General features: G+C 38.5%; 1 protein-coding gene and 1 pseudogene across 5 annotated transcripts in view; one reads left to right on the forward strand and one right to left on the reverse strand.

Moving 5' to 3' along the window:
* Nucleotides 1–10,259, reverse strand: part of LOC123247450 (synaptotagmin binding cytoplasmic RNA interacting protein) — a 33,132-nt gene extending 22,873 nt beyond the window's left edge. For 4 of the 5 annotated variants that reach the window (XM_044676348.1, XM_044676346.1, XM_044676345.1 and 1 more), the window contains exons 1-6: nt 10,098–10,179; nt 8,453–8,612; nt 7,712–7,830; nt 7,473–7,580; nt 4,079–4,192; nt 3,817–3,993 (exon numbers count right to left, since the gene is read on the reverse strand). In XM_044676348.1, the coding sequence (XP_044532283.1) occupies nt 3,817–3,993; nt 4,079–4,192; nt 7,473–7,580; nt 7,712–7,830; nt 8,453–8,600 (666 nt within the window). In that variant the 5' untranslated portion in view covers nt 8,601–8,612; nt 10,098–10,179. Of the gene's footprint in view, nt 1–3,816; nt 3,994–4,078; nt 4,193–7,472; nt 7,581–7,711; nt 7,831–8,452; nt 8,613–10,097 lie in introns of all 5 variants that reach the window. The other variant, XM_044676349.1, reaches the window with a different exon arrangement.
* Nucleotides 10,260–21,319: 11,060 nt separating this feature from the next.
* Nucleotides 21,320–21,407, forward strand: LOC123248056 (annotated as a pseudogene).
* Nucleotides 21,408–26,239: the final 4,832 nt, after the last annotated feature.

Consider the following 26,239-nt stretch of genomic DNA (forward strand, 5'->3'; position numbering starts at 1 on the left):
CCTCTGAGCTCCTATAGCACTTGTCTTTCTTTCACTTCAGTTAAATTTGAGTACTGTTTCTTACACTGCTACACAAAACTATTATCAAAATTTCATATTTATGACTCGTCTAAATGGACTATGTTCTTCTTGAGGGCAAAGGCTATTTGATCCTCTATAACTCCTAGCAATATGCCTTTAATACTGAAAATGCTATTTGTAAGAGAAGAATCACTTGTGAGATATCCTATGCTTTAAAAAAAAAAGAAAAAGAAAAAGAAACAACACCCACCCAAATCAGAAAGAGTATCCAACAGTTACTCTTCTTTATCACTTTTATGTTCTCCAGGTCTTAAAACATTTGCTGATTAACTACTAGTAAAAACATTCTCTATATACTTGAAGCCCTTTATATAAACAGAAAAAAAGACTTATTTTGCCAGCCAATATATATAGGCCAAGCAATACATTTCTTGAAAAGAATTTTTCCTAAGAACATTTGAAAATACAGAAATGTATAGATAAAATATGCTACTACTGTTTCTTATCCTCCCCACCCCACCATCACAAGATAACTACCATATAAATATCAGCAAAAGAGACAAGTCTCCTAGGAAATAATGCAGGGTTGAATTTACTCAAAATCAAACTCTCAAACCAAACTACTTAATGATTTTAGTGCTAAGAAAAAGTTTAGTAAAGTTGTTCCTCAAAGAAAGTTGAGTTATTAACTAAGTTATTGTATTTTTTATATAGGTTAAGTTAACCATACTATCCTTAATAATGAGGAACATTGATGTACACAATACAAAATGTCAATCCACATAGTCTTGGCCATGGTTACAGAAAGACTGATAAACAGAATGGACTTTTTATTTCTCCTCTCACCATGGTCCTGACCAAACAGCAATTAAACATGTTCTCTAGAGATATAATCCTAACAGCAGTAATAAAAGTAACTCTGGATCCATCTCTCCTAACCACATATCACTAACTGATAGTCATTTATGCTATGTAGAAACAAGGATCTCTTTCCAGGACAAGATGCTACCTGTTGCCTGTTTCAGGTTTTGAGTATTGTGAAGTAATCTTACAAACAAGTCACCAATGCCGACAAGCTAAATGAACAGAAGATTATGACCCAAGAATAAAAGATTTTCCAGACTAGGTCTTGGAGACTAACCAAAAAGACAACTTTGACCAAAATAGGTAATATCTGAGAATACATACATTTAAAACTACATTAAATGAGGAAGCAAAGTATGGTAGATGGGGTGGATTTATAGCTAGCAAAATCCTATTTCTGATAGTGTAACCACCTGTGTACCACCTGCAAATCGCATAACCTCTTTGAACCTGAAGACAACTCTCTAAGACAGTTATAAATGAATTATCAGTATAAACAGAGTTCACACATATAATCCCATCCACTTATATACTGACATACCAAAAAAACCAATCCACTTACATACATATATTACGAATAAGTTGAAGATACTGTAACAAATTATCTAAAGACAGAAAAGACCATTTCAGAAGGTATCTTCTTTGGGACATGTAATCATGATGCCAGTCTTGCTGTATTTCTGAAAGTCTTCCATAACTAGTTTTCACAAGTTTGTGATGTAAAGTATACTTAAGTAACCCCTAAAATCAACAGCAGATAGTATTAGAAACCAAATATACAATTAATCTGTTGACACTGGTCATAACTCTTGAGCTCTGACAACAACCATCCTAATTGTTACCCAAGATGAAAATAATCCATTATTAGGATAGTCTAATATCAAGATAATACAGTACCAAAATACTAGTTTGCATGACTGATCTGATCCCTCCAAAAACTTAAGGCTAGAAACAGAAATATTCACAGCTAAGTAACCACAGATATAAATTAATAAAGTACAAATTTTCAATAATTTGAAAATGATCTCTAGATGAATTCCCCACAATTTAATGTAACAAAATTACTGTCTAATTTATGGATTACCCAATTTCTTAACAGCAAGTTTAAATCTTTAGTGTTAACAAAGGCAAGAAGCCTCAATTCATCTGTAAACTAAGGGATGATTCTGTGCGAAGGTCTCTAGGGTTTCTTTTAACTCCAATAATTCTATGATTTTATTTGAACTACCTCATAGAAAAGACAGATCAGAGTGCAGTGAAAGGCTCAACAGAGAACTAGTTACTTCATCTGAAGTAGGAAGCATCAATAAAATACATAGGAAGAGGGCAACAAAAGAGGAAAAGAAAAAATGTGAACACACATCCTTATAAAAAGGGACCATAGGGGCTAGCTGGGTGGCTCAGTGGATTGAGAGCCAGGCCTGGAGACAGGAGCTCCTGGGTTCAAATCTGCCCTCAAGACACATCCTAGCTGTGTGACCCTGGGGGAGTCACTCAACCCCCATTGCCTAGCCCATACTACTCTTCTGCCTTGGAGCCAATACACAATATTGGAAGGTAAGGTTTTTGTTTTTATTTTTTTAATAAATAAAAAATTAAAATTAAAAAAAGGGACAACAAGGTTAAAATCCTTTCAACAGATATTTCTTAAGAATCCAGTATACACCAAATATCTTGATTTTATGAGTCATAAAATTTTCAACTATTCAACATTTACTCATGAATAGGAGAAAATAGTGAATCAGCAGAGAATGAAAAATTACTTTATATTTGTCTTTGAGTGTGAAGAAGAGAAGGCAAATTTACCTTTTATATTTTACTTGGGAAAATAATAAAGTTAGCTGGTACTCCTAACCCTAAGGGAGAAAAATACAATGGGCAAGGGGAAGATGTCAGTTTGATTTAAAGTATTTCAAATAACCCCCAAAACTGAGAGCACAAAACACAATTAAAAGCCAAAGATACATTAATTTTCTGTTGTCACTGGCCATAATTCTTAAGTTCTGTCAATAACCTTTTTAACTGTAACCCAGGATGAAAATAACCCATTTAGCAATAGGAGACACAACAGCCCTAACAGACACGTTTATCAGGCTTTCGCCCCTAGCCTAAAGTCATCTAGTGGTTTTAATCAATTTGCTGATTAGCTTAACAATTTTTCTTAACAATTTCATGCCAGCTTCAAATCATTAAATCAGATGCAGACCAATGTGAGGGTCAATAGCAAGTAGCTTGTCAGAATCACATCTGATGAAGCTATTTCTTAATTATTCTTTAGGCTTTACAACCCTCTAACATCAGTGATTCCCAAAGCAGGCACTACCGCCACCTGGTGGGTGCTGCGATAGATCCAGGGTGGGCGGTAATGGCCACAGGTGCATTTATCTTTCCTATTAATTGCTATTAAAATTTTTAAAAAAAAATTTAATTTCCAGGAGGCTAAGTAATATTTTTTCTGGAAAGGGGGTGGTAGGCCAAAAAAGTTTGGGAACCACTGCTATACATTTAAAAATTACAAGTAAAATGTGTCAAGGGCTCTCAGGAATTTTGCAGTATCATCTTAAATCTCCCATTCAAACACACAGGTAGGAAATGCTATAATCATTGCTTTGGGTCTTCAAGGGATCTTAGAAGAAAGGCCATCTAATCAAACCCATTTCACTTTGTAAATGAGAGAAAAATGAGTTCCAGAAAGGTTAAAAACTTCCTCTCAAGGTCACAAATTAGTAGAACTAGAATCAGAACCCAGGCTGATTCCAAATTCCAGTACTTTAGTACACCATACTGCCTATGAACACAGAAAAAATATATAAAAGTATTTTGATTAGTGCATCATTAAGTATGTTTTAGAGCATAATTTGCTAAAAGTATTTTTAAATCAAATTTGAAGGTTAAATATCACCCTAAGTATTTAAAAAAAAAAAAACTCACCAATTTAACAGCCTCCTGAGCTGCTTCTTTTGTACAGAAAGTTACAAATGCATATCCTCTATTCAGACCAGTCAGAGGATCCATCATTAAGCGCAGATCCCAAATCGGTCCAGCTTTTTCAAATAATGGAACAAGTTCATCTTCAAACAGATCTCTTGGAATCTTTCCCACAAATATCTACAAACATACATATACAGTTAAGATTCATGAGTATACTTAACTCTATGGACTTTTACCTTATAATACAAAAATGTTTCTTTACCTCTGTACCAACAGAAGGCTGTTGTCCTGAATATACTGAATCTGGAGGAGGGCCTCCATACTTCCTCTGTCCAGTGGTCACATCAAGTGTGTAGCTTGTTCTTTCCAAGAGTGCCTTCAAAAATTCAATTAAATTAATGTTTTGATCCAAAGAACAATACCTAATTTTTTTTATTCCAAATTTTCTTAAATTTCCTATTTTCACATGGTAACATTAAACACATTTAAGATCCCTATCACTGTATGCAGCATTATAAACTTTCTAATTACCTGTTCTCAATTTCATAGGATCACATATTTAAAGCTCAAAGAAATCTATTCCAACACAATTTTACAGATAAGGAAAAGAGATAAAATGCCATATAGGAATTAAAAGTAGCCAAAGCAGGATTCAAACCTGGGTTAGTCCTATGATCCCAGACCTACACCAAACTGTGCACCTTATACTTAAGATTTGGAATCCCTAAAATTAACAGAGGTTATTTTATTGATTTCAATTAACAAATTAAGCAAACTGCTTGCAGAAGATACTTAATAAAAACATAAAAACATCTTAGATGGTCTTTGATTCTGGGTGGGTTTTTTTTTTTTTTGGCTTAAGAGTTAGGTCTAAAAATTTACTAGCATCCACCTGTTTAGGATCCACCCAGTTTCATCCAGCCTAGAAGCCGATAGATTAATTTACCACTCATTCCACTTTAATCTTTATGGTACCAAACTTTTAAGAAGACTGGTTATAATTTAACATATTGGCCTTAATTTCCCAATGTAATCCCAATATTTTTCTTTCTTTTTTTTTTTTTTTTAACCCTTACCTTCCATCTTGGAGTCAATACTGTGTATTGGCTCCAAGGCAGAAGAGTGGTAAGGGTAGGCAATGGGGGTCAAGTGACTTGCCCAAGGTCACATAGCTGGAAAGTGTCTTGAGGCCAGATTTGAACCTAGGACCTCCTGTCTCTAGGCCTGACTCTCAATCTACTGAGCTACCCAGCTGCCCCCAATCCCAATACTTTTCAAACAACCTAGAAACATATCAGTGACTCAAGTTTTTTAAAGTATTAAAATACACTACACAGAAAAGCTTAAATTACTTTAAATTAACTTGAGGATTTTAATAGTACAGCTGTCCCTCGTTATATCATGGTTCACTTATTGCTTCACTGGACTGCAGGTTTTTTATAAAATATATCTAATTCTCTATCACATAGTTACACTTATTATGGCACACTATTGGTTAATGGAATGAAAGGCGACCAACCACAGCACTGTGTTCTGTATCCTGGGCGTTGATTGGCTCAGTCACTGTAGGCTAAGAGTATGGAAAAGGTTTATAGGAGAGTGGAAGGGCTTATCTAGCCTTAAAATATATATAAATAATAAAATAAATGTGATGCCACTATTTCATGGATTTTCACCTGGGGTCTCTGGAACATAACTCTTGCGATAGGTGAGGGATCACTGTACTTCTAACACTATAAACACTTTCTAGAATACTTATATACTGGATCTAAATAGTATTTTGAAATGTGCACTTGAAACATATTTTAGGTGTTACTTTTAAATGTAAACTTAAATTTACATGAGACTTAATTTTCCAAATCTAAAAATCTTAAATATTACTCTAACAGGCAAACATCCAGAGAGGAAACAAAAAAAAATTCATTTTTCTTTGATTTAAAATCAACTCAATACTATGTAATTATTTTAGGGGAACTGAAGACACGGAAGCATACTCTTAATAATACTCTAACCTTATTCATAGAATTTAATTATAAAGTACCATAATTGCTCTAATATACTGAGTTCATGATCAGATTTTTCAAAGTTAACTGAAGGAAAAGTTTTATTTCTATCAGTTATATCTTTACTTTTTATACTGAGCTTTTAGGTGTTACTTCTCTTAATCAAACAGTTAAAGATGCTCAAATAACTGCAATTAATCTTGCGTTGTATATTAAGTAAAACTTTAAAAGTAAAGTAGAACTTTAAAAAAAGAAAAAAATAGGTGAATTTTGCATGCACATTCCTCCAAAGTTCAGTCTGCCTAAAATACTTAAGATAGGGTGTCAAAACCTGAAATACAAAACTATCACTGAAGTCAAGAAAATTCAAAGATGCTTTTATTTCCCTCCTTCCAAAAATAATTGTGAATCATTACAAATCAAAACTTTATTGACAGTTTTTATGAATCAAACTATTATACTTTCAAAAAAGATAAAGGTATAGCACTCCCTAACTTGCATCCTATGTCAAAACAACACATTCTCTATTTCCTTTTCCTTCAGAAAAGTTCAATGGACAATAAAATCTGGTACATTCCTTTTCCAGGGAACACAAAGAAAATGCCACAGACTGTGATATTTACATTAAATTCAGAAAAAGTTCTCATGATATTATAATGGCCTTCCACATTTGTTAAAGAATCTGGATTTAGTTACATATCACAATACACTGAAAAATTTAAACAATATTTTTATAGCTTGAATTACTTTTCATCCAATTCAAATTTATGGTATGATAGTTTATAAAATACAACAGCCCAAAAGTATATTGACTTTTCAAAAAATTGATTTACCACATATATACAGTTTAACTCAATAAACTTCAAGAATTAATAATGTGACTATTTCAGCTATCTCCTTTGGTGTCTGGCTAAATATCAACTCCTCTCCCATGACCAACAATATCCTATACTCATTCCCCTCAAGCCTACACCTAACTTCTCCTATTACCTCCATACCATTCCCTTTACCCTCCCATTTCTGCTAGCTCCTATCAGTAATTCTTAAATCTATGATTTAACAGATTTTAAATCTGTTCTTGAGTTCCAACATAATGGATCTCTCTACAGCTAAAGCAGATGAACCTGGAGGTAAGCAGGGATATGTGCCTTAAATACCTATTATATATTTCCTATAGTTTTTAAGGTAACAAACTAAACAGGAAAAAAAAATTCTGAACATTTCCTGATGATACATCAGAACATCAAGGGGAGAATCTATGCCAAAAAGGCATACATTTTCCTACAATCTATGGGATTAGACCTATCCCCTCACTCATTTGGTATAAAATAAACAACTAGACAAATGTTAATTGAATTCCAGATATTAACAGTAAATAACAGACTCTTATCAAGTCATTTAATTTTCAAATATTTACCAAAGCCATGAAAAACTATTGAAACAGATGTGATTTACAACCCAAACATTAGGTTATAAAGTTTATTTCATAAATGTTTCTTACGAACTTATTCTCAACATTAAAATTTTAAATTCCAGACATAAAAAAGGCTAAGGAAGCTTTCCCAAACCATACTGTAAGTCATTTACAGAAAAAGTTCACAACTCTCAAGACACTGATTCATTTTCAAAGGAAAAAAATTTAAAGGCACATACCTTAATTTTTGCCTCATCTGGTCCTTTGCTAGAATCGGCCACTTTGGTCCCCTGTTTTTCTCTCTGCCTATATGTCTTCATGACTCCACATAAAAAGGCACTTTTGTTCTATAAAAAATTAATTTTAATAGTAACTGTTACATCCTTCTTCATAACAAAAATTCCACAAGGCACAAGAGAATTCAAATGTATTATCAAGCAGTCACAAGGTAGCAGTACTATAAATTAGTGAACATTACCTGAACATGTGAGAGATCACTGTCTTTAAACTGTTGAAGTACTGCCAATGCACCGTCTTCATTAAATTCTTTTAAAGCTTCAATTGCTCTTTCATCTAGATCACTGTGTGCAACTAAACCTAGGGGAAAAAAATGTTTACTAATTAGTAGTTAGTTTATGTAGCACATTTTCCCCAGGATGATTAGAGGGAAATTTCAATTATTTCAACAAAAATTTTATCCAATAACACTCTCACTAAAATAACATGCTTCACGGCTAAGTTTAGTCTCAAAAACTAAATAATTGCTACAATATTGATCCTACCTCATAAAAACTAAAAATCAATCTATACAACAGATATTCCAATTGAAACTTCAACTCAATTCCAATTGCTATGTGAAAACAAATACCATCACCAAAGAAAAATACATAAGCAAATCTAAAGCTACTCAAAATTACTTAGCAAGAATCCTAGTAGAAAACCAAAAACATCACCTGCTCCCACCATTAACATCTGTTGCTATTGTTTTATACACAATCAACTGAACCCCTTTGCCAGCCTGCCTACCTGGTCTATCCCCTCCCCTCCATACTTTAAGCAGTTAGCCTCAGACCTAATTTCTAGTTCAAAAATAGAAAAATTTTCACAAAATCAAAACTGCAGTCCCCATACTAATTGGAAACCACAAAAAGTTGCTTTTAGTTTAATTCCAGAAATCCAATAGACAAATTTCATAATGATTTTGCAAGTTGTGTCTTACCTGCAACGTAAATTTCATCTAGTTTTTCAGCAACTTTCTGTGGTAAACCAGCATCAAGCAATGTCTGGAAATGCTCAGAATGGGTAACTGCAGAAGAAGTATCCATGGGCTCTTCAGTACCATTCCCATTAACATGTTCAGTAGCCATGTTTCCAGAGATCTGTTTAAATGCAATAGGCAAAATTAACCTACATTCTTCAAAAAGGTCAAAGATGACAATATTGGAGTCCCAGTCTGTCCACTGCCTATCACTTATTACAATAACCAACCAGCACCTACCTGAAAGACACTAACTGGTGCCTGACAACTGATTCAAGTTATAGAGCAGAAAAATAAAATCACTTTTACTCGGAGCATCACCCCTGAACTCACCTAACACATTAACTAGGAAGTACTTTACAAACAGTGGTAGCATGCCACCTGCAGCAGCGCCGCTCAGTAAAAGAGGTGTGTGGAGAAGTGGCAAAAGATAAGAGAAACCTAGAGATTAAGTCAAGTCTTCTACCTCTAGAGTAAAGCTCCAAACTGTATACTTTTTCCCGCCTGCCGCGTTTGAATCGATAACCAGCAAAAGGAACAAAGCGCTCAGATAACTCCCCCCCACCCCACAACTCCCCAAGCCCGCATCCCATCCCCCCAAGCTCCTCACCCAGAGCAGAGAGGCTCTACCACCACGGCCGCCAGGAGCCCATTAGAAACACGTGCTCTGCGCCTTCAAATGTCCTACAACTTCCTCCAACGTCTGAACACTGAGCCCCAAGGCCACAGTGGCAAAGGCCACACCAGACTCCAGCAGCACCCTTCACAAGGAAGAGAGCCCCCAAGGTAACAACAACCTTGCCGCCGTCCCCCACCCCAAAAGGCGGCAGGAGACAACTCCAGGCCAAGGCCTCTCCCTCCCCTTCCCATGGTTTCCCCCTCCCCCCTCCACCAAGCACCACCATCTCCGCCGTGACACATGGCTCTCCCCAGAGCGGCTCCCGGGGCGGCGGCACTATCTCCAGTCCCGTTCTCAACCTCGGAACGCTCCAGTCCCACAAATACGTGACCGACAGCACGTTATACAACTCCCCCACCCCCTCAACCGGTGCAATGACTCTGCAGCTCTGGGGCAACCCCCTCCCGCAACGGGGCAGAGCCGTCGGAGCGGGAGCCGGCGTGAGGGAATTCCCCGGGCGGCCCTGCTCCACCACCTGCCCCGCGGACCTATTCCCCGAGCCCGAACCGCCTACTGCCTGGCGCCTGCCTGCTCGCGGGGCCCAGCGCCCCCTCCCCCCCGCGAGGACCAGACCCACGGCACCAGCCACGACAGCAAGCAACTCAGGCACCGCCGCCCGCCCGCAGTCGGCACGGGGTACTCAAAAGCTCCGAGGCAGGCGCCTCCTCCCTCCGGCGCTGCAGACAAAGCCCGGACGGCAGTAGCACATGGGCGAGAAGAAAAAGCGGAGGCGGCGCCGGGGGCCGCGGCCTAGTCTCAGGCAACACCAGCCAACGTGCTCCTCTCCCCCTTGGAATCCATTTTCCAGAAAAGCCGGTTTCTCCCTCCCCGCGCCGCCCTCTCTTTCCTTCCCTCCCCCCCACAATGTCGCCGCGCCTTAGAGCCTAGTGTCCCCCTCCCAACCCGGCAGGTCCCCGTGGTCGTTACCTCCCCGTTGGGCTGCCGCGGGTAAATCCTGTCTGAGGGGATCGGGTTGCGGGAATCGCGTGCTCGCTGCTCCCTGTGTCCGGCGCGAGTGGAGCTGTTGTAAAATGGCGGCCGAAGCTCACGCCGCTGGCAGCAAACCCGATCCAGTTCCACTCGCCTCCGAGCGCGCTCCCGGTGCGCGCGCGCCTCCGCGTGACCCCCCCCCCCTCGCGCGTCCGCTTTCCCCTAACACACACAGACTCAGCCTTCCTCCTCCCCCCTCCCCAACACTCCTAGTAACCTCTTCTACCTTATTCTCCCCGGCTCGACTTCTCTGCTTCCCTCCCCACTCAATACTACCGCCCGAACTCTCAAACTCCGCGAAACGACCTCTCCCTCTTGCTTGCTTTCCTCCCTATTTCCCACTAGTTCTTTCTCCCCGAGAGGGTTTCAGCCCCTCTCTTTCTCTCTCCCGCGCTGACGTGAGACGGCGACGACTACGCCGGGTCGCGCGCCCGTGAGCTCCGCCCCGCGCCCAGCCACCTTCCTCAGCTCCCCCCAGTCCCTCGCCACTAAGTGGGCGGTGCTCAAAACCCCGCCCTTCCGCTCGAGCGGCCACGAAGGGGTACGACAGTGAATGAGTGACCCGCCCCTTCCCCTCCCGTCTCCTCCTCCCACCCACCCCCCCGCTAGGCGGGGCGGGGCGGGCCGGGTCGGCGTGTCCCACTCGTTCTCCTTTGTCAGGAGACAGACATCTCCCTACCCCACCCCCACTCCAGCACACATGCCACCACCAGTAGTCTCCTACCCACGCACCCCACCCTCGCCTGCAGTTTGGCAGCCGCGGAGGAGGGAGAGTGCGGGGGTCACTCTCGGAACGCTGTCCTTCCCTTAGAACACCCACCGGCCGTGAGCGCGGAGCCCCAACCGCTAGCGCCGCCGCCGCCGCCGCCGCCGCCCGTTCGCTCTCCCTCGGCTCGCTCGGGAAGCTGCCGGCGCACGTGTCCCCCGGGGCGGGGCGAGGCGAGGGAGACAATGGGACTGCGGGGGGGAGGGGACGAGCGAAGGAGGCGGCGAGAATAAGAGACACGCGGCGGGGCTGGGACCGCGGGAGCCCAACTCGAGGTGGAACTGTCCCATGCTCTACTCTGAGCCGCCGATCGGGAAGCGCAGCTACATACACACACGCTCTGCGAGAAATGAGATGAGCCCCGGGGTGCCTACGCGCTCTCGACCCCGCAGGCTCCAAGGTGGTGGCGCCTGAAGCTTGCCTTTGCTTTCGGAGGCTGGAGGACGGGCTGGGAAGATGGTCCTCGAAGATACTCTTGCAAGCTGGCAGTCCCCGCGCCCTCTCGTTCGACCGGCCGCCCCTCCTTGAGGAGCGAGGCCCAATTTGGAATAGAAACCCTCCTCCCGCGGCTTAAGGTTGTGCAATCGTTTCGATTTCTGCCCCGCTTGGAAGCCCTCCAGATCATCCTCGTGGATACTGTCCGCACAATTCGAAGCAAATTCCTACACGGGTCTGAGCAACTTAGAGGAAAACTTTGGCTGCTAGTTATTATCATTTGAAGTGACATCTCCTTTGTAACCCTTTACTGGCTACAAAGGTTCCAAGACAAAGGCACATTTTTTATTTCACTGGCGACTTAAGGACGTTTTCCCTGGAAAGCTAACTTCGAGTAAAAGAGCACTGCTCACTTTGATAGAAACATTCTTCTTCTTTAAAGTTCCTTCTGTTTTTAACAAAAAAATGTATTGAATTGATTTCCCAGAAAGACCATTTTTCCCTGAGTCACCATCGAGACCATAGTTTTGGAGGAAAGTTTGCTATACTTTCATTTAAAATGATCCTAAGTTATATAACAGTCTGAAAATATTTTTACATTTGCACCAAAATATTATTTATTTATTGAGTATTTACATGAATGTGATTTATCATATTCCCATATGTGCCCCAGCTAGGTACAATAAGTAGGTTACAGTGTTTACTCTAAAATAAACTTAAAAGTCATTTCCATTATCGAAGACCCTACTGCTAACAACTGTCTTCTTTGATATCCCACTAAAGAAATTCACTAAGAGCAGCCCAGCTTAGTGAATTCAGAGAACTGGCCTCATATAATCACTGACTCTTTGTGACCCTGGTCAAGTCATTTAACTTTCTCACCTCAATTCCAAACAGCAATCTAAAACTTAGTTGCAGAATAATTTCCAAACTGCCTTGAAAGAGGTTGCTTTACTGAGAGTTCAGAAGGTCAGATTCCCATCTCCACATTCACATTCTCCAACTCCCACCCCTTCAAAAAAGTTATAATGAGTAGAGTATTCATTATTTAAAGGTCACAAAACCTACATCAGGAAGATATGAAACAGATACTATCTTTTCTGGGACCACCTGATGAGACTTCACTTCCAGAGTTTAATAATGGTTGGAATATCCCATGTCAGCTGCTGCATCTCACATCAATTACTGCTTTGGATGCTAAATGTAACATAACCACACAACTTTAAATATATTGCATATCACCCACTTTTAGATTTTTCTAAGTTCTAAAGAGGATTGATGGAAATGAGTATATTGAGGGAAATAGGCAAAATGAAATTTTGCTTGTTCTTCTGAGAGGATATTGGAAGTCATGAAAAAAGTGGTCCGTTATATAAACTTTCCCCATCTTAAAGTACCCAACTGAATTTCCTCAGGGGCAGATTTTTACAGCACTTTTATTGTTAGGATTCCTAAAAGTGTTAAACACTTATTAAGGCCTTGGGTAACTGACCTCTACCAATGGGATTAAAGTAGAAGACCTAGTATGCACCTTACTTTTAAAATTAAAAAAAGGGGAGGGGGGGTAAAGGGGAAAGTAAAAACAAGAATTGTGTAACCATGGAAAATTTTTCTAAAAAAATAAAATATTAATCTCAAAAAAAAAAAAAGGAGCCAAGTGCTGGTATACCTTTTAAGAAAGGAAATAATAAAACTATTTTCTGAGTTTTTATTATTAATTTATTTGTTGGTTATATTAAAATTCCAGGGTACCACCCTCCCACCCTCCCCACCCTGAAATAGAGAAGGCATCAATTGGCAAAAAACATGAATATATGAACTGTCTTGTTTCTACTTATCAGTTCTTTCTCCAGAGCTGGATATTCACAAATTATCCTTCACACATTAATTCTGTAGCCATAGATAATGTTCTCTTGATTCTCTATTCGATTTCATTTTCATAATTTCATGAAAGTCTTCCCATGTTTTTTAAATTACCCTACTCATCATTTCTTATGATGAAGTATGTTCCATCACAATCATATGCCACAATTTGTTTTACTATTCTCCAATTGTTGGGTATCCCTCAATTTCCAGTTCTTTGCCACCACAAAGAGAGCTCCTATAAATATTTTAGAACACACAGTCTTTTGCTTTTTTCCCTGATCACCCTGGGAAATAGATCCAACAGTATTGCTGGGTCTAAGGGCTTTTATATGAGCAAAATTCCAGATTGCTCTCCAAAATGATTGGACCAGTTCACTAATGATGTATTTGTGTCTTGAAAAAATAAATATAAATTGAGATTTGGTATATTAGCAGTCTGAGAAATTTGTTGGGTTTAGGAAACAGTTATCAAATCCTGGTTTATCCTATTCTTTAAAATAAATATTATATTTTAAATAATGGAAGTAATTGAGTTCTTTGCTGCTAGATATCAAATCAGTTCAAATGAGATAATATTTATAAAGTATTTAGGATATTTTTCTGAAACATAGTAGACACTAAATGCTTATCCTCTTTTTCCTCCCTTCCTATTCCCTAGATACACAAACCTCAGAAAAGATAAACATCTTTACATTTATTTTCTGTTAAAATTCATTTGGCTAAAAAAAATTGCCTTTGAAAGCCATTTCAATAGACAGAAAAGAGAAAAAAAATCAACCAAAACAATATGGGAGGGGCAGTCGTGTAACATAGTGGACAGAGTCCCAGCCCTGGTCAGGAGGACCTGGGTTTAAATCTGGCCTCAGGCACTTCCTATGTGGCCCTAGGCAAGTCACCTAACCACAATTTCCCTAGCCTTCACTACTCTTTCTGTCTTGGAACAAATATTTAGTATTGATTGTAAGACAGAAGGTAAAGAATTTTTTTTTTTAATAAGGGGAAAGGAAGACAACACTTTGATGTATAGCGTAGGAATTAGAGCTGGAAAAAACCTTTGAGAAAATTAAGCGGTATGATAACAAAACAAGTCAATTGGATTATAGTTAAAGACCTGGGTTAGAATCTATGTTTTGCCCCTGTCTATCTGTGAAGCCTTTGAGAAGTCACAACCTCTCTAAACCTTAGTTTCTTCATCTGTAAAATGAAAAAGTTGAACTAGATAACCTTTCAGGCCCAAAGCCTATAATCTATACCAGCACCTTCATTTTACAGATGAAAAAAGTAAAGCCTAGAGAAGTTGTAACTTACCAGAGACCACAAAAGTAGTAACAAGTAACAAGCTTCATATTTCAAACTCAGGTTCCCTAACTCCTATTTGGAGTTAGTACTCATTCCACCATATCACACATCACCTCCAAATAAGCAATTTGGCTATTTTTTTTTTTCTTTTCTGTCTCTCTCTATCTCTATCCCTCTCTCTCTGTCTCTGTCTTTCTGCTTGTCTGTCTCTCTCTCTCTCTCTGTCTTTGTCTCTGTCTCTCTCTTTCTCTGTCTCTGTCTCTGTCTTTCTCTACTCTTCTCTCTCTGTCTCTGTCTTCTGTCTGTCTGTCTGTCTCTCCTCTCCTCAAATCCACCCCACCCCCCATAAGAAGCAGCATTGCTAGAGAGTTGGCCTTGCAACCAGGAAGAACTGGGTTCAGTTTCTACCTCCATTGCTTCTGGGGTGACTCTGGACAACTAAGTGCTATAGGCAGGAGACTGGAAGGTGACTAATGGCATATTCCTATGCCATAACTGATTATCTAGACAGATAGACTAGTGGACTTAGAAACACCTACCAGCCAGATGACTATTTCCCAAATTACAGAATGCATATGTGCTGAAATACAGGAAATCGGGGTCTGCTGGTGGATACGAGATCTCCAATGTGAGGAAGAACTGCCTTATTAGAAAGAATCATAGTTCTAAAGCTCCCAGAAGACTCTAAAGAAATAGATGTTTATATAGAACTTTGTGGGGGGTGAGGGGGAGAGAGAAAGGGGACAAACAAATAAAAAAACAAAACACTGATTTGCAGTGTCCTGCTATATTTGTAAAGTGTTTTGAAAACCTTAAAGGCTTATGTCAAGGTAAGATTTTTATTTTTAAAACCCTTACCTTCTGCCTTGGAAACCATACTAGTAGGCAGAAGAGCAATAGGGGATAGGCAATTGTGGTTAAGTGACTTGCCCAGAATCACACAAGTAGGAAGTGTCTGAGACCAGATTTAAACCCAGAATTTCCCATCTCCAGGCCTGGCTCTCTATCAATGTAAAATTATATTAAATGTGACTTAAATCATGCTATATCCTAGAAAATAAGGCTTCCAACAAAAATAGCACCTCAGAGAAAGATGCATTATCAAACTTTGAAACAAAGAAAAATGATTAGCATTATAAGAGGAATCATGTTATTAAGAATGGAGAGCTCAAAGACAGGAAAGGAAGACTTGGATTCTAGCCTCTGACCCACACACTAGCTACATGAGCTTAGGCAAGTCATTTATCTACTCTGGGCTTTCTCTAAGGCTATAAAATTTTCATAGACCATAAAATTCATAACATTTTTCTAAGACTATACAAATTTCAGAAGGGCTGGTTTGCATTGCATAGGCTCTATACCCCTCCCCATCTCTGTATTGAGGGAAGTTCTGAAATTAAAATAAAAAAATCAAACAATAAAAAGATAAATAATAAATCACAAAGTAGCTCTAAAATATGAAAAAATATATATCTTTAGGGAGCAGAGCCAAGATGACAGAGTAATAGGAAAAAATCTAGTAAGTTCCATCCCCACACCCCGTACTCCTCCAAACAGATCTAGAAAATGCAACAGGGCTAATCATGATAGAAAAATCCAAGAAAAAGTCACAGTGGGTCACTTTTCCAGCCCAGTTCACTATAAAGAGACAGGCAAAAGATCTACAAACAATGGGACAACCAGAGCATTCTAACTCAGGAAGAAAATGTGTACCAAGGCCAACAGAGACCCCAAACCTATACCAGGGCACCATAACCCTATGCGGGGTGTGGAAACAGGTGCCAACTGGAAGCTTTCTCATTTACTGCCTATTCCATGACACCAATCCAGGCTAGATTAAAGAAGGAACTGTGCCAAGATGAAGTGTGTAGACTGTGTAGTAAGCTAGAAACAAGTTTAAAAGCAGGCAGTATTGTCATGGTTGGCAACCCCAGGAGCAGAGCAGGATCTCAGTTCCAATTTCTAGCTCAGTGTGAACCTGCAGAGAGGAATCACTATTAAAGGAATACCAGAACAAAAGGAACTTTGCAATTCTGTCACCAAACTATCAGAGCTTCCCAACTGTCTAAGAGTGACAGCCCAGCACTGGTTTACTGTTGCTAAGATTCAAAACTAGGTCAGGAACTTGAAAAACTCAGACCAGAGAGGCAGTAATCACAGACCACTGTGGAACCATTGAAAGTTTTCAGGTCCTCAGCTTGTGCTGTCTCTGAGATCCTGGAATAACTCAACATTCATCATCCCAAGAAAATAGCAAAAGGATTACCCCAGATACTTCCTCCAGAAGTTTGCAAAGCCCAGCCCTAACATCAAGTTCAAAGTCTAGAAATAGGAAGGGAATTAATCAATATCAATCAATAAACATTCATTAAGCATCTACATGATGTAGGCAAAGTATTAAGGGCTTTATAAATATTATCTCATTTGATCTTTACTATGACCCTTTGAGTTAGGTGCTATTATTTTACAGTTTTACAGTTGAGGAAACTGAGACAAATAGAGATTTATTTATTTATTTGTTTGTTTTGCAATTTGCCTATAGTGAAACACATTTAATAACTGTCTGAGGTCAAATTTGAACTCAAGTCTTCCTGAATTTAGGCCCAGCATTCTATCCACTGTGCCAAATAGCTTCCTGGAATAGAAAAATGGGCAAATAAAACAAAAGAATCCCACCACGTAAATGTATTATAGTAACAGAGACACTCAGGACAAAAACTCAAGAGAATTATTCCAAAATATCTTCCAAGAAAATGTCTCAAAGAAAAAATATAGTTTGGGCACAGATTCAAATAGAATTGCTAGAAGAGATGAAACAAGCTCTAAAAGAATTTAAAATGGTTTGTTGTTTGTTTTCTTTTTCAATAAATTAGAGTACTAGGGGAAGAAAAGAAAAGAAATGACATTTGAAAGAAAAAAATGGAAAGAGAAATAACATCTTAGCACGAGGTAAAAAAACCTTGCCTAAGCAATAAACTTCCTGAAAACTAAAATGGACCAAATTGGAGCCAAATGACTCAATATTGCAAGAAATATTAAAACAAAGTCAAAAGACTGAAAAAAATAGAAGAAAATATAAGATATCTCATAGCAAAAACAACTAATCTGTTGAAGAGACCAAAGAGAAAAACTTAAAAATGGTTGTTCAATTGTATCTGACTCTCTGTAATGAATGATATTATAAGGTTTTCTTGGCAAAGACACTGAAGGACTTTGCCTTTCCTTCTCTATTGGGTTAAGGCAAACAGAGTTTAAGTGACAACTCAGGGTCACACAACTGTAAATGTCTGAAATCAGATTTGAATTCCAGTCTTCCTGTCTCCAGGCCCAGCATTATACCCATTAAACCATCTAGCTGCTTTAAGAATCATTGGACTACAAGAAAGGCAAGACCAAAAAAGGAACATAGACATCTTATTTTAAGAAATCATAAAAGAAAACTATTCTAATCCTTTAGAACCAGAGTGCAAAGTAGAAATAGAAGGAATCTACCAGACACTTCCTGAAAGAAACACCAAAATGAAAACTCCCAGGGAAACCGTAGTTAAAATCTATAGGCAACAGATCAAAGGAAAAATACTGCAAGCAGCCAGAAAGAATTCAAGTACAAGAATCACAGTTAAATTACATACACTTCAATAGCCACTACCATAAAGAAATAGAGAGTTTGGAATAAGATATTTCAGAAGACAAAGGATATAAGGTTATGGGGGATAGGGGCCAGGGCAGGAGGGAGGTTGTTAATAAATTTTTAAGAACTGGCTCTTAAAAAAAAAAGCTTTTATCTGAATTAACATTTTTACACTATTTTTGTAAATACACAATCATTAAAAAAAAAAATCAGACTCTGATTTGTAGCTTTGTTGATTTCTGAGGCATAAATGCTCACACCGAAAACTTAACAAGCAGTGAACTGGTAGGAGTTGGCACTAGCACACCACTGAGTCAAAAACAACTTGGAAAAACTAAGTACAATGGAATCATATAGAGGAAAATATAAACCTTTAATGAAGTAGAAGACTTCTAAATGTTCCTGATGAAAAAGACCAGATTTGCATAAAAACTTTGTAGTTTGTGAAGGGTTAAATTATTTGGGGGTAGGAGTTTGAACAAAAGCCAGTGTGCAGTTTATTAAATGCAAAACACTTAATTTATTATTAGGAAATATGGATAGGAAATAGGAAGGAGGAAAGTGAAAGTAATCTTATAATTGTTTATAACTATACCCCAGATCCTAATCCTAACTAAATTTCTCTATAAAAACCCTACATCTATCTGCCTAAGAGGGCAGTATCTTCTGATTGGCCAAAGCCCTAGCCTACTCTCCTATTCTCACTTATAAATATGAAAAATAATTATGACTGAATTCTAATAATATAACCACTCTCTACCTATCTACCCAAGTTAATTGATAATCAATAAGGCTGTTAAGACCTTAATTCAGTTTCTCTGTCTCCAGCTGGAGAGAGCAAGTCACACATCCTCTCCCCATGAGACCCAGAGAAAAAAGGCCTTTCCAATAGTCTTCCACTTACAAACCCACACCCTTCTAACTGTCACCAACTGCCAAGCGGCATAGCTGGGAGTCCCTAACTGACAACCTGCACAGCAGGGAGTCTCTTGCTGAAAAATATGGTTACTCCTTTTCCTCTCAAATATAAAAAAGGAGAAATTAATAATAAAAACTCTTTTACCAAGTTCAAACATGGGATTTAAGAGAAACATAAAAAGGCAAACCTGAACGAACACCATAAGAGATAAACTTCGTGAATTCAAATAGAGAGAGACAATACATGTGTCCTAGGATGGCAATCCTACCATCATGAAGGGAATGTATGCAGGAAGTCTACTTAGGCAGAGGGCCTCCAAGTTGCTTTGTTATATTTTGATGATCTTTTTTTTAAAAAATTGAAAAGAGAAGGGAAGAGGGATATACCACGAAGACAAGGGAAAGGAAAGCTTTTAGGGAAAATTATTTCATGTAAAAATGGGGTTGTAAACGTAGAAGTCTATTCAAACATAAGGGGAAAGGAGTGGGGATGGGAGGGGTGGTTGAGGAAGAATGTTTGACACCCAAACCTTTACTCTCATCAGAACTGGTCAAAGGGGTAGCTGGGTTGCTCAGTGAATTGAGAACCAGGCCTAGAAATGGGAGGTCCTAGGTTCAAATCTGACCTCAGACACTTCCCAGCTGTGTGTCCCTGGGCAAGTCACTTGACCCCCATTTCCTAGCCCTTACTACTCTTCTGCCTTGGAGCCAATACACAGTATTGGCTCCAAGATGGAAGGTAAGGATAAAAAAAAAAAAAAACTGATCAAAGAAGGCAAGTATATTTCAAGTATGTACTCTTATACACACACACACACACACACACACACACATACATACACACTGATTTGGGCACAGAAATACATTTTACTCAGAGAAATAGGAGAAAAGCAAAATAGAGGGCAGGTAGAATAAGGGAGGAATTAATCCTAAACAAAGCAAACTCGAAAGATAAAAATATATTTTTTATTTTATTTTTATAAATATATTTATATTATATTAAAACATATTTTTGAGGTAACAAAAATGTTAATGAGAGGTTACCACTCAATTGAAGAATCAATAAGTAAGTTGTGGTATGTAAATGTGATAAAATGCTATTGTACTTTAAGAAATTATGAAGTAGACAGTTTCAGAGAAACCTAGGAAAATTTTTATGAACTGATGTAGAGTGAAAGGAAAAGAATCAGGGGAATAGTATATATAATAATGACATTACAAAGACAATAACTTTGAAAGAAGTAATAAAATGACTGACCACAATTCCAGAGGATTTAGGATGAAATATACTATGTGTCTCCTGATAGAGAGGCAGAAAATTCAGAGTGCAGAATGAGAAATGCATATATACATATACGCTTATTGATATTCATATATACAAATGTGTACCTTTTTTTTCCCTTTCCAACACTGCCAATATGGAGGTTTTCCTTGACTGTTTATAACAGAGGATTTGTTTTTCTATCTTTAATCTCATAATTCCCTGACTGGTAGTCTTTCTAGAAATAGAATTGTAAAGATATTCCTCTGCTTTTCCTTCTGCTAATTCAACAAGTCATATTTGCATCGTTACCAAGCCTCTTAGGCTACATAAAACCCTGAATTTATATATCATATTTATAAATTGGTCTGGTAGATAGAGAGCTTACCTTGGCATCAGGAAGACTTGGTTTCAAGCCTCACTTGTGGATATGTATTGAGTGACCTTAGTCTAGTCACTTGAAATCTCAATGCCTATAAATTGAAGAGAAGGTACACGTTTGAGGATTCTTATCAAGCAGTTCCTATGCCAGTGAAATCAAAAGTCTACTCCAAAATTATTTCAGTTAAACCTTTCTAGTCAATCAATCGATAAACAAGTACTACATTATCTTGTTTGATCCTTTCAAGTCTTCAAGGTAGGTGCTATTATTTTCCCCACACAGCTAGTAAATGTCTGAAGCTGGATAGCATAGTGGATAGAGCCCAGGGTCTAGAGGACCTGAGTTCAAATTTGACATCAGAAACATCCTGGCTACATGACCCTGGATAAGTCACTTAACCCCAATTGCTTAGTCCTGCCTTTGAACTGATACTTGTATTGATTCCAAGACAGAATCCAAAACTAGTAGGCTTTCACACTAAAGGCTATTTGACATCAGCAAAGATTCATACAGAACAGAAATAGCATCCACTATTTCTCACTCTGGTTAAATAGTTTGTCTTGTTCTTGGTTCTCTTCCTTCTTTTTTCCAGTGACAATAAAGCTTTGGGCAGTGGCAGTATCGTAGCCAATGAGATTTATCTGAGGCATGATTATTGATAATTGAAAACTTTTCCAGTAACAATAAGAGTTTGGATCAAATCACTCGGAATAAGAACAAGAAAAGGGAGGTATCTAAGTCATAAATCTAAATAGTGATTTTATTAAAGAACTTCAACTCTAATATAAATGAACTATTTCTAGTGGTTCTTGTACACAGGCAACTTCTAATTATCCTTAATTGTCAAAAACTACCTGAAAGGCAGCATTGTAAAGTAGGAAGACCATGGGATCCGAAGTAGGAGAACATGTTTTCAAATTACTATCTTTGTGATTTGGGTGAGTCACTTGACCTGAGGCCATATTTCCTCAAATGTAAAATAAGGGTGGAGGAGAAAGGCTGATGGCTCAGTGGATTGAAAGCCAGGCCTGGAGACCAGGGCTCCAGGGTTTAAATCTACCCTAAGACACTTCAAGCTGTGTGACCTTGGGCAAGTCACTTAACCCCCAATCCCTAGCCTTTACCACTCTGCTACCTAGAAACTAATACACAATATTGATTCTAAGATGGGAGATAAGGGTTTAAAAGAAATGTAAAATGATGGGTGAAATAGGGAGAGGTATGGGCTGACTATCCAAATGTCTTTTCCATGAGATTACCCCCCTTCTATCATCTCCATATTTTCTTTATATCTTCAGCCTCTCCCTTTCTACTAGCTCCTTCCAGGTTACCTAAAAATACTGTCTTGTTTTGTTTTGTTTTGTTTTTAACCCTTACCTTCAGTCTTAGTATTGCTTCCAGGGCAGAAATTCAGTAAAAATTGGAGTTAAGTATCTTGCCCAGAGTCACACAGCTAGGAAGTGTCTCAGGGTAGATTTGAACCTGGGTCCTATTGACTCCAGAACTCATGCTCTGTCCACTGTGCTACCTAACTGCCCCTCTCTTTTACTTTTTTTTTTAATGTCTCCTCCATCCTTAAATAATCTTCACTTTACCTCATGATTCCTTCTAACTTTTATCTTATCCTTTATCTTCCCTCTCCTTCTCTGATAAAGACTTTGTTGAGGGTATCAAATTTTTTTTTAATTTTTATGTTTCGATATAATTTTTAAGAATCCTTTTCTGACATTATTCAATCCAGGTTCTCTCCTTTCTTCTCTTCCTTGCCCTCTCCCCAAGATGGCAGGTAATGATATATGACATAAAATGTGTTATCATATAAGACATATTTCCATGTTTGTCATGTTTTGAAAGAAGACACATATACCAGATGAAGACTTTGAAATAGTCATCTATTCCTTCCTAATCAATTCACTTCCCGTTGAATTCATAGTCCCTAAACAATTCCCACAGCAGCTGTTCCAAACCTTGCAGGCATTCTCAAGCCTGCCAGAGTCCCTCTCATCCCCCTACCCTCTCAGCTTAAGGATGTACCTCATTCTTCACTGGAAAAATTGAGGTTATTTGATGAGAACTCACTGTTTTCTCCTTCTCTTCAACTCATATCATTCAGATATCTTTCCCCCAAGTATCAGCCTCACTTCAGTCTCAGACATAGAAGTGGTCCTTTTCCTTGCCAAAGGCAATATCTCTCCATGCAACTATGAGGATGTCCTCTCCTCCAAACTTCTCTAGCAGTTTCTCCTCACTGTCATCTACCTCTACTTCTTCTCTCAGTCAGTTTTAAGCCTTCTGAAAGCTGCTTTCCAACTTCATCTTTCAGCCGCAGCTGCCCTCTCCAAAGTCACTAATGATCACCCTCTCTCTTTTAAAACCCTTATTTTCTTTCTTAATAACAAGGTTAAGACAGAAGGGCAAGGGCAAAGCAAGCAGGATTAAGTGACTTGCCCAAGGTCACATAGCTAGGAAGTCTGAGACCAGCTTTCAACCCAAGTCCTCCCAACTCCAGCTCAGGGGCTCTATCCTGAGTCATCTAGCACGCCCCACCAATAATCTCTAATTGCCAAATCTAATGACCCTTTCTCAGTCCTTATCCTACAGCCTTTGACACTATTGATGGTTCTCTTCTCCTGGATACTACCTCCTCTCTAGATTTTCATGTCATCATTCTCAACTTGGTTTTCCTCCTACCTGGGTGGTTGTTTCTTCTCATCCTCCTTGCTTGATTTTCATCCAGGCCACTCACTTGATCTTCATCTACTTCATCCAGGTGGATCCCCACAAGATTCTTTCCTTGCCCTCTTTGCTTCTCTTTCCCATACTCTCTGGCTTGGTGATCTCATCACTTCCCATAGGTTCAACTGTCATCTTTATGTGAATAACTCTCAGATCTATATATCTAGCCCTAACCTTTCATCTGAGCTCCAGTCTCATATCACTAACTGCTTTTTGGACATCTTGAGTTGGATGATCCAAAAGCATTTCACATTTGACAGTGTAGAAAAAAGAACTTCTCTCTTTCCCCTCAAAACCTTCTCTTCTACCTTGCTTTTCTATTACTGTTGAAGCCACCACCATTTCCCCAGTAACTTAGTGTCATCCTTGACTTCTCTCTCTTACTCACTCCACACATCCAATTTGTTGTCAAGACTTGCCTTTTCTATCTTCTCAACTTCTCTCATATATCCCCAACTCTCCACTCACACAACCACCACCCTAGTACAGTCTCTTATCACCTCTCTCTTGGACTATTGTAAGTCTTCCTACTTTGACATTCTCCCTACTTTAATCCTCCATTCATTTGGCAAAGTGATTTTTTTAAAATGTTGGTATGGGGGAAAGTATGGGCATTCAACAAAATTGAAGATTTCCAAGTTTTTGCACAAAAGAGACCAGGACTAAATGGAAAGTTTGATATCCAACCACAAAAATCCAGAGAAACATAAAAAGGTAAATAAGAAACAGAGGGAAAAGAAAGCTCATAATTTTTTTTAATTGACTCTTTAAGGGCTTAAAAAAGATCTAATTATCTGTAATACTAGGTGGAGAAATGCTATGTATAATTCTCTGTAGTGAACTCTATTCACTATTATAATATTCACTATTATAGGAACCAGAAGAATAATTCATAGGGAGAGGACAGGATTCTGAATGGTCTAAGAAGACATGGGGGGTGGGAAAGAGGGGGGAATAGTAGGGGACACCAAGAAATATCTGAGTAAATAAGAAAAATAGGATATTCTATTACACACAAAGAGGGCAGGGGAAGGGGAGGGGATAAATACTATCACAACCCGGAGAGGAAGAGAGCATTAAGAGGTAATAATCAAACCTTACTCTCAGTGTAATCAACCAGGAGAGGGAAGAGTGACTTTATTATCCATTCCGATAAAAAACTTTAACCCTACTGAGAAAGTCAGAAGGGATAAACTAAAGGGAGCAGGGGAGTGGGGAGGTCAAAAAAGGGAGGGGAGAAGAAGGGGGAGGGAATTCATTAGGCCTTTAAAAAACAAAAATAGGGGAATAACAAGGGAGGGGGAAGAAAGGGAAGTCAATCAAGGGAGGGGATAAGGGATAGCAGCTCAATAGCAAACCACTGGTTTAAAAAAAAAGAAAATAGTGTAAGAAGAAGGGGTGGGTCTAAGGGAGGATACAAAAATGTCAGTGAATGCACAACTGACAATTTTAACTCTGAATGTGAATGGGATGAACTCACTCATAAAAGGGAAGCAAATAGCAGAGTGGATCAGAAACCAAAATCCTATCATATGTTGTCTACAAGAAACACATATGAGGCGGGTAGACAAACACAAGTTTAAGGTTAAGGGCTTAAGTAAAATCTTTTGGGCGTCAAATGAGAAAAAGAAGGCAGGAGTGGCTATTATTATCTCTGACAAAGCCAAGGTAAAAATAGATATGATTAAAAAAGACAGGGAAGGTCATTACATCCTGATTAAAGGCCATATAAACAAGGAGGAAATAACACTACTCAATATATATGCACCAAGTGGTATAGCATCCATATTCATAAAGGAGAAACTGGCAGAGCTCAAGAAGGAAATAGATACTAAAACCATAATAGTGGGAGATCTAAATATTCCTCTTTCAAATCTAGATAAATCAAACCAAAAAATAAATAAGAAAGAGGTAAGAGAGGTGAATGAAGTCCTAGAAAAATTAGATTTAATTGATATGTGGAGAAAAATAAATAGGGACAAAAAGGAATACACCTTCTTTTCAACTGCACATGGTACATTTACAAAGATTGACCATGTAATAGGGCATAGAATCATTGCAAACAAATGCAAAAGAGCAGATATAATAAATGTAACCTTCTCAGATCATAATGCAATAAAAATAATAATTAGTAAGGGCACCTAGACAGGCAAATCAAAAACCAATTGGAAATTAAACAACATGATTCTCCAAAACCAATTTGTCAAAGAAGAAATCATAGAAACCATCAACAATTTCATTGAAGAGAATGACAATGATGAGACATCCTACCAAACTCTGTGGGATGCAGCCAAGGCAGTACTCCAGGGGAAATTTATATCCTTGAGTGCATATATTAACAAATTAAAGAGGGCAGAGATTCATGAATTGGGTATGCAATTCAAAAAATTAGAAAGCGAGCAAATTAAAAACCCCCAGATGAAAACTAAATTAGAAATACTAAAAATTAAGGGAGAAATTAATAAAATCAAAAGTAAAAGAACTATTGAATTAATAAATAAGACTAGAAGCTGGTATTTTGAAAAAACAGATAAAATAGACAAAGTACTGGTCAATCTAATAAAAAAAAGGAAAGAAGAATACCAAATTGACAGTATTAAAAATGAAAAGGGAGACCTCACCTCTAATGAAGGGGAAATTAAGGCAATCATTAAGAACTATTTTGCCCAATTATATGGCTACAAATATAACAATTTAGGAGATATGGATGAATATTTACAAAAATATAAATTGCCTAGATTAACAGCAGAAGAAATAGAATACCTAAATAATCCCATATCAGAAA

Source organism: Gracilinanus agilis, chromosome 4 (genome assembly GCF_016433145.1).
Source record: "Gracilinanus agilis isolate LMUSP501 chromosome 4, AgileGrace, whole genome shotgun sequence".
NCBI lineage: Eukaryota > Metazoa > Chordata > Mammalia > Didelphimorphia > Didelphidae > Gracilinanus > Gracilinanus agilis.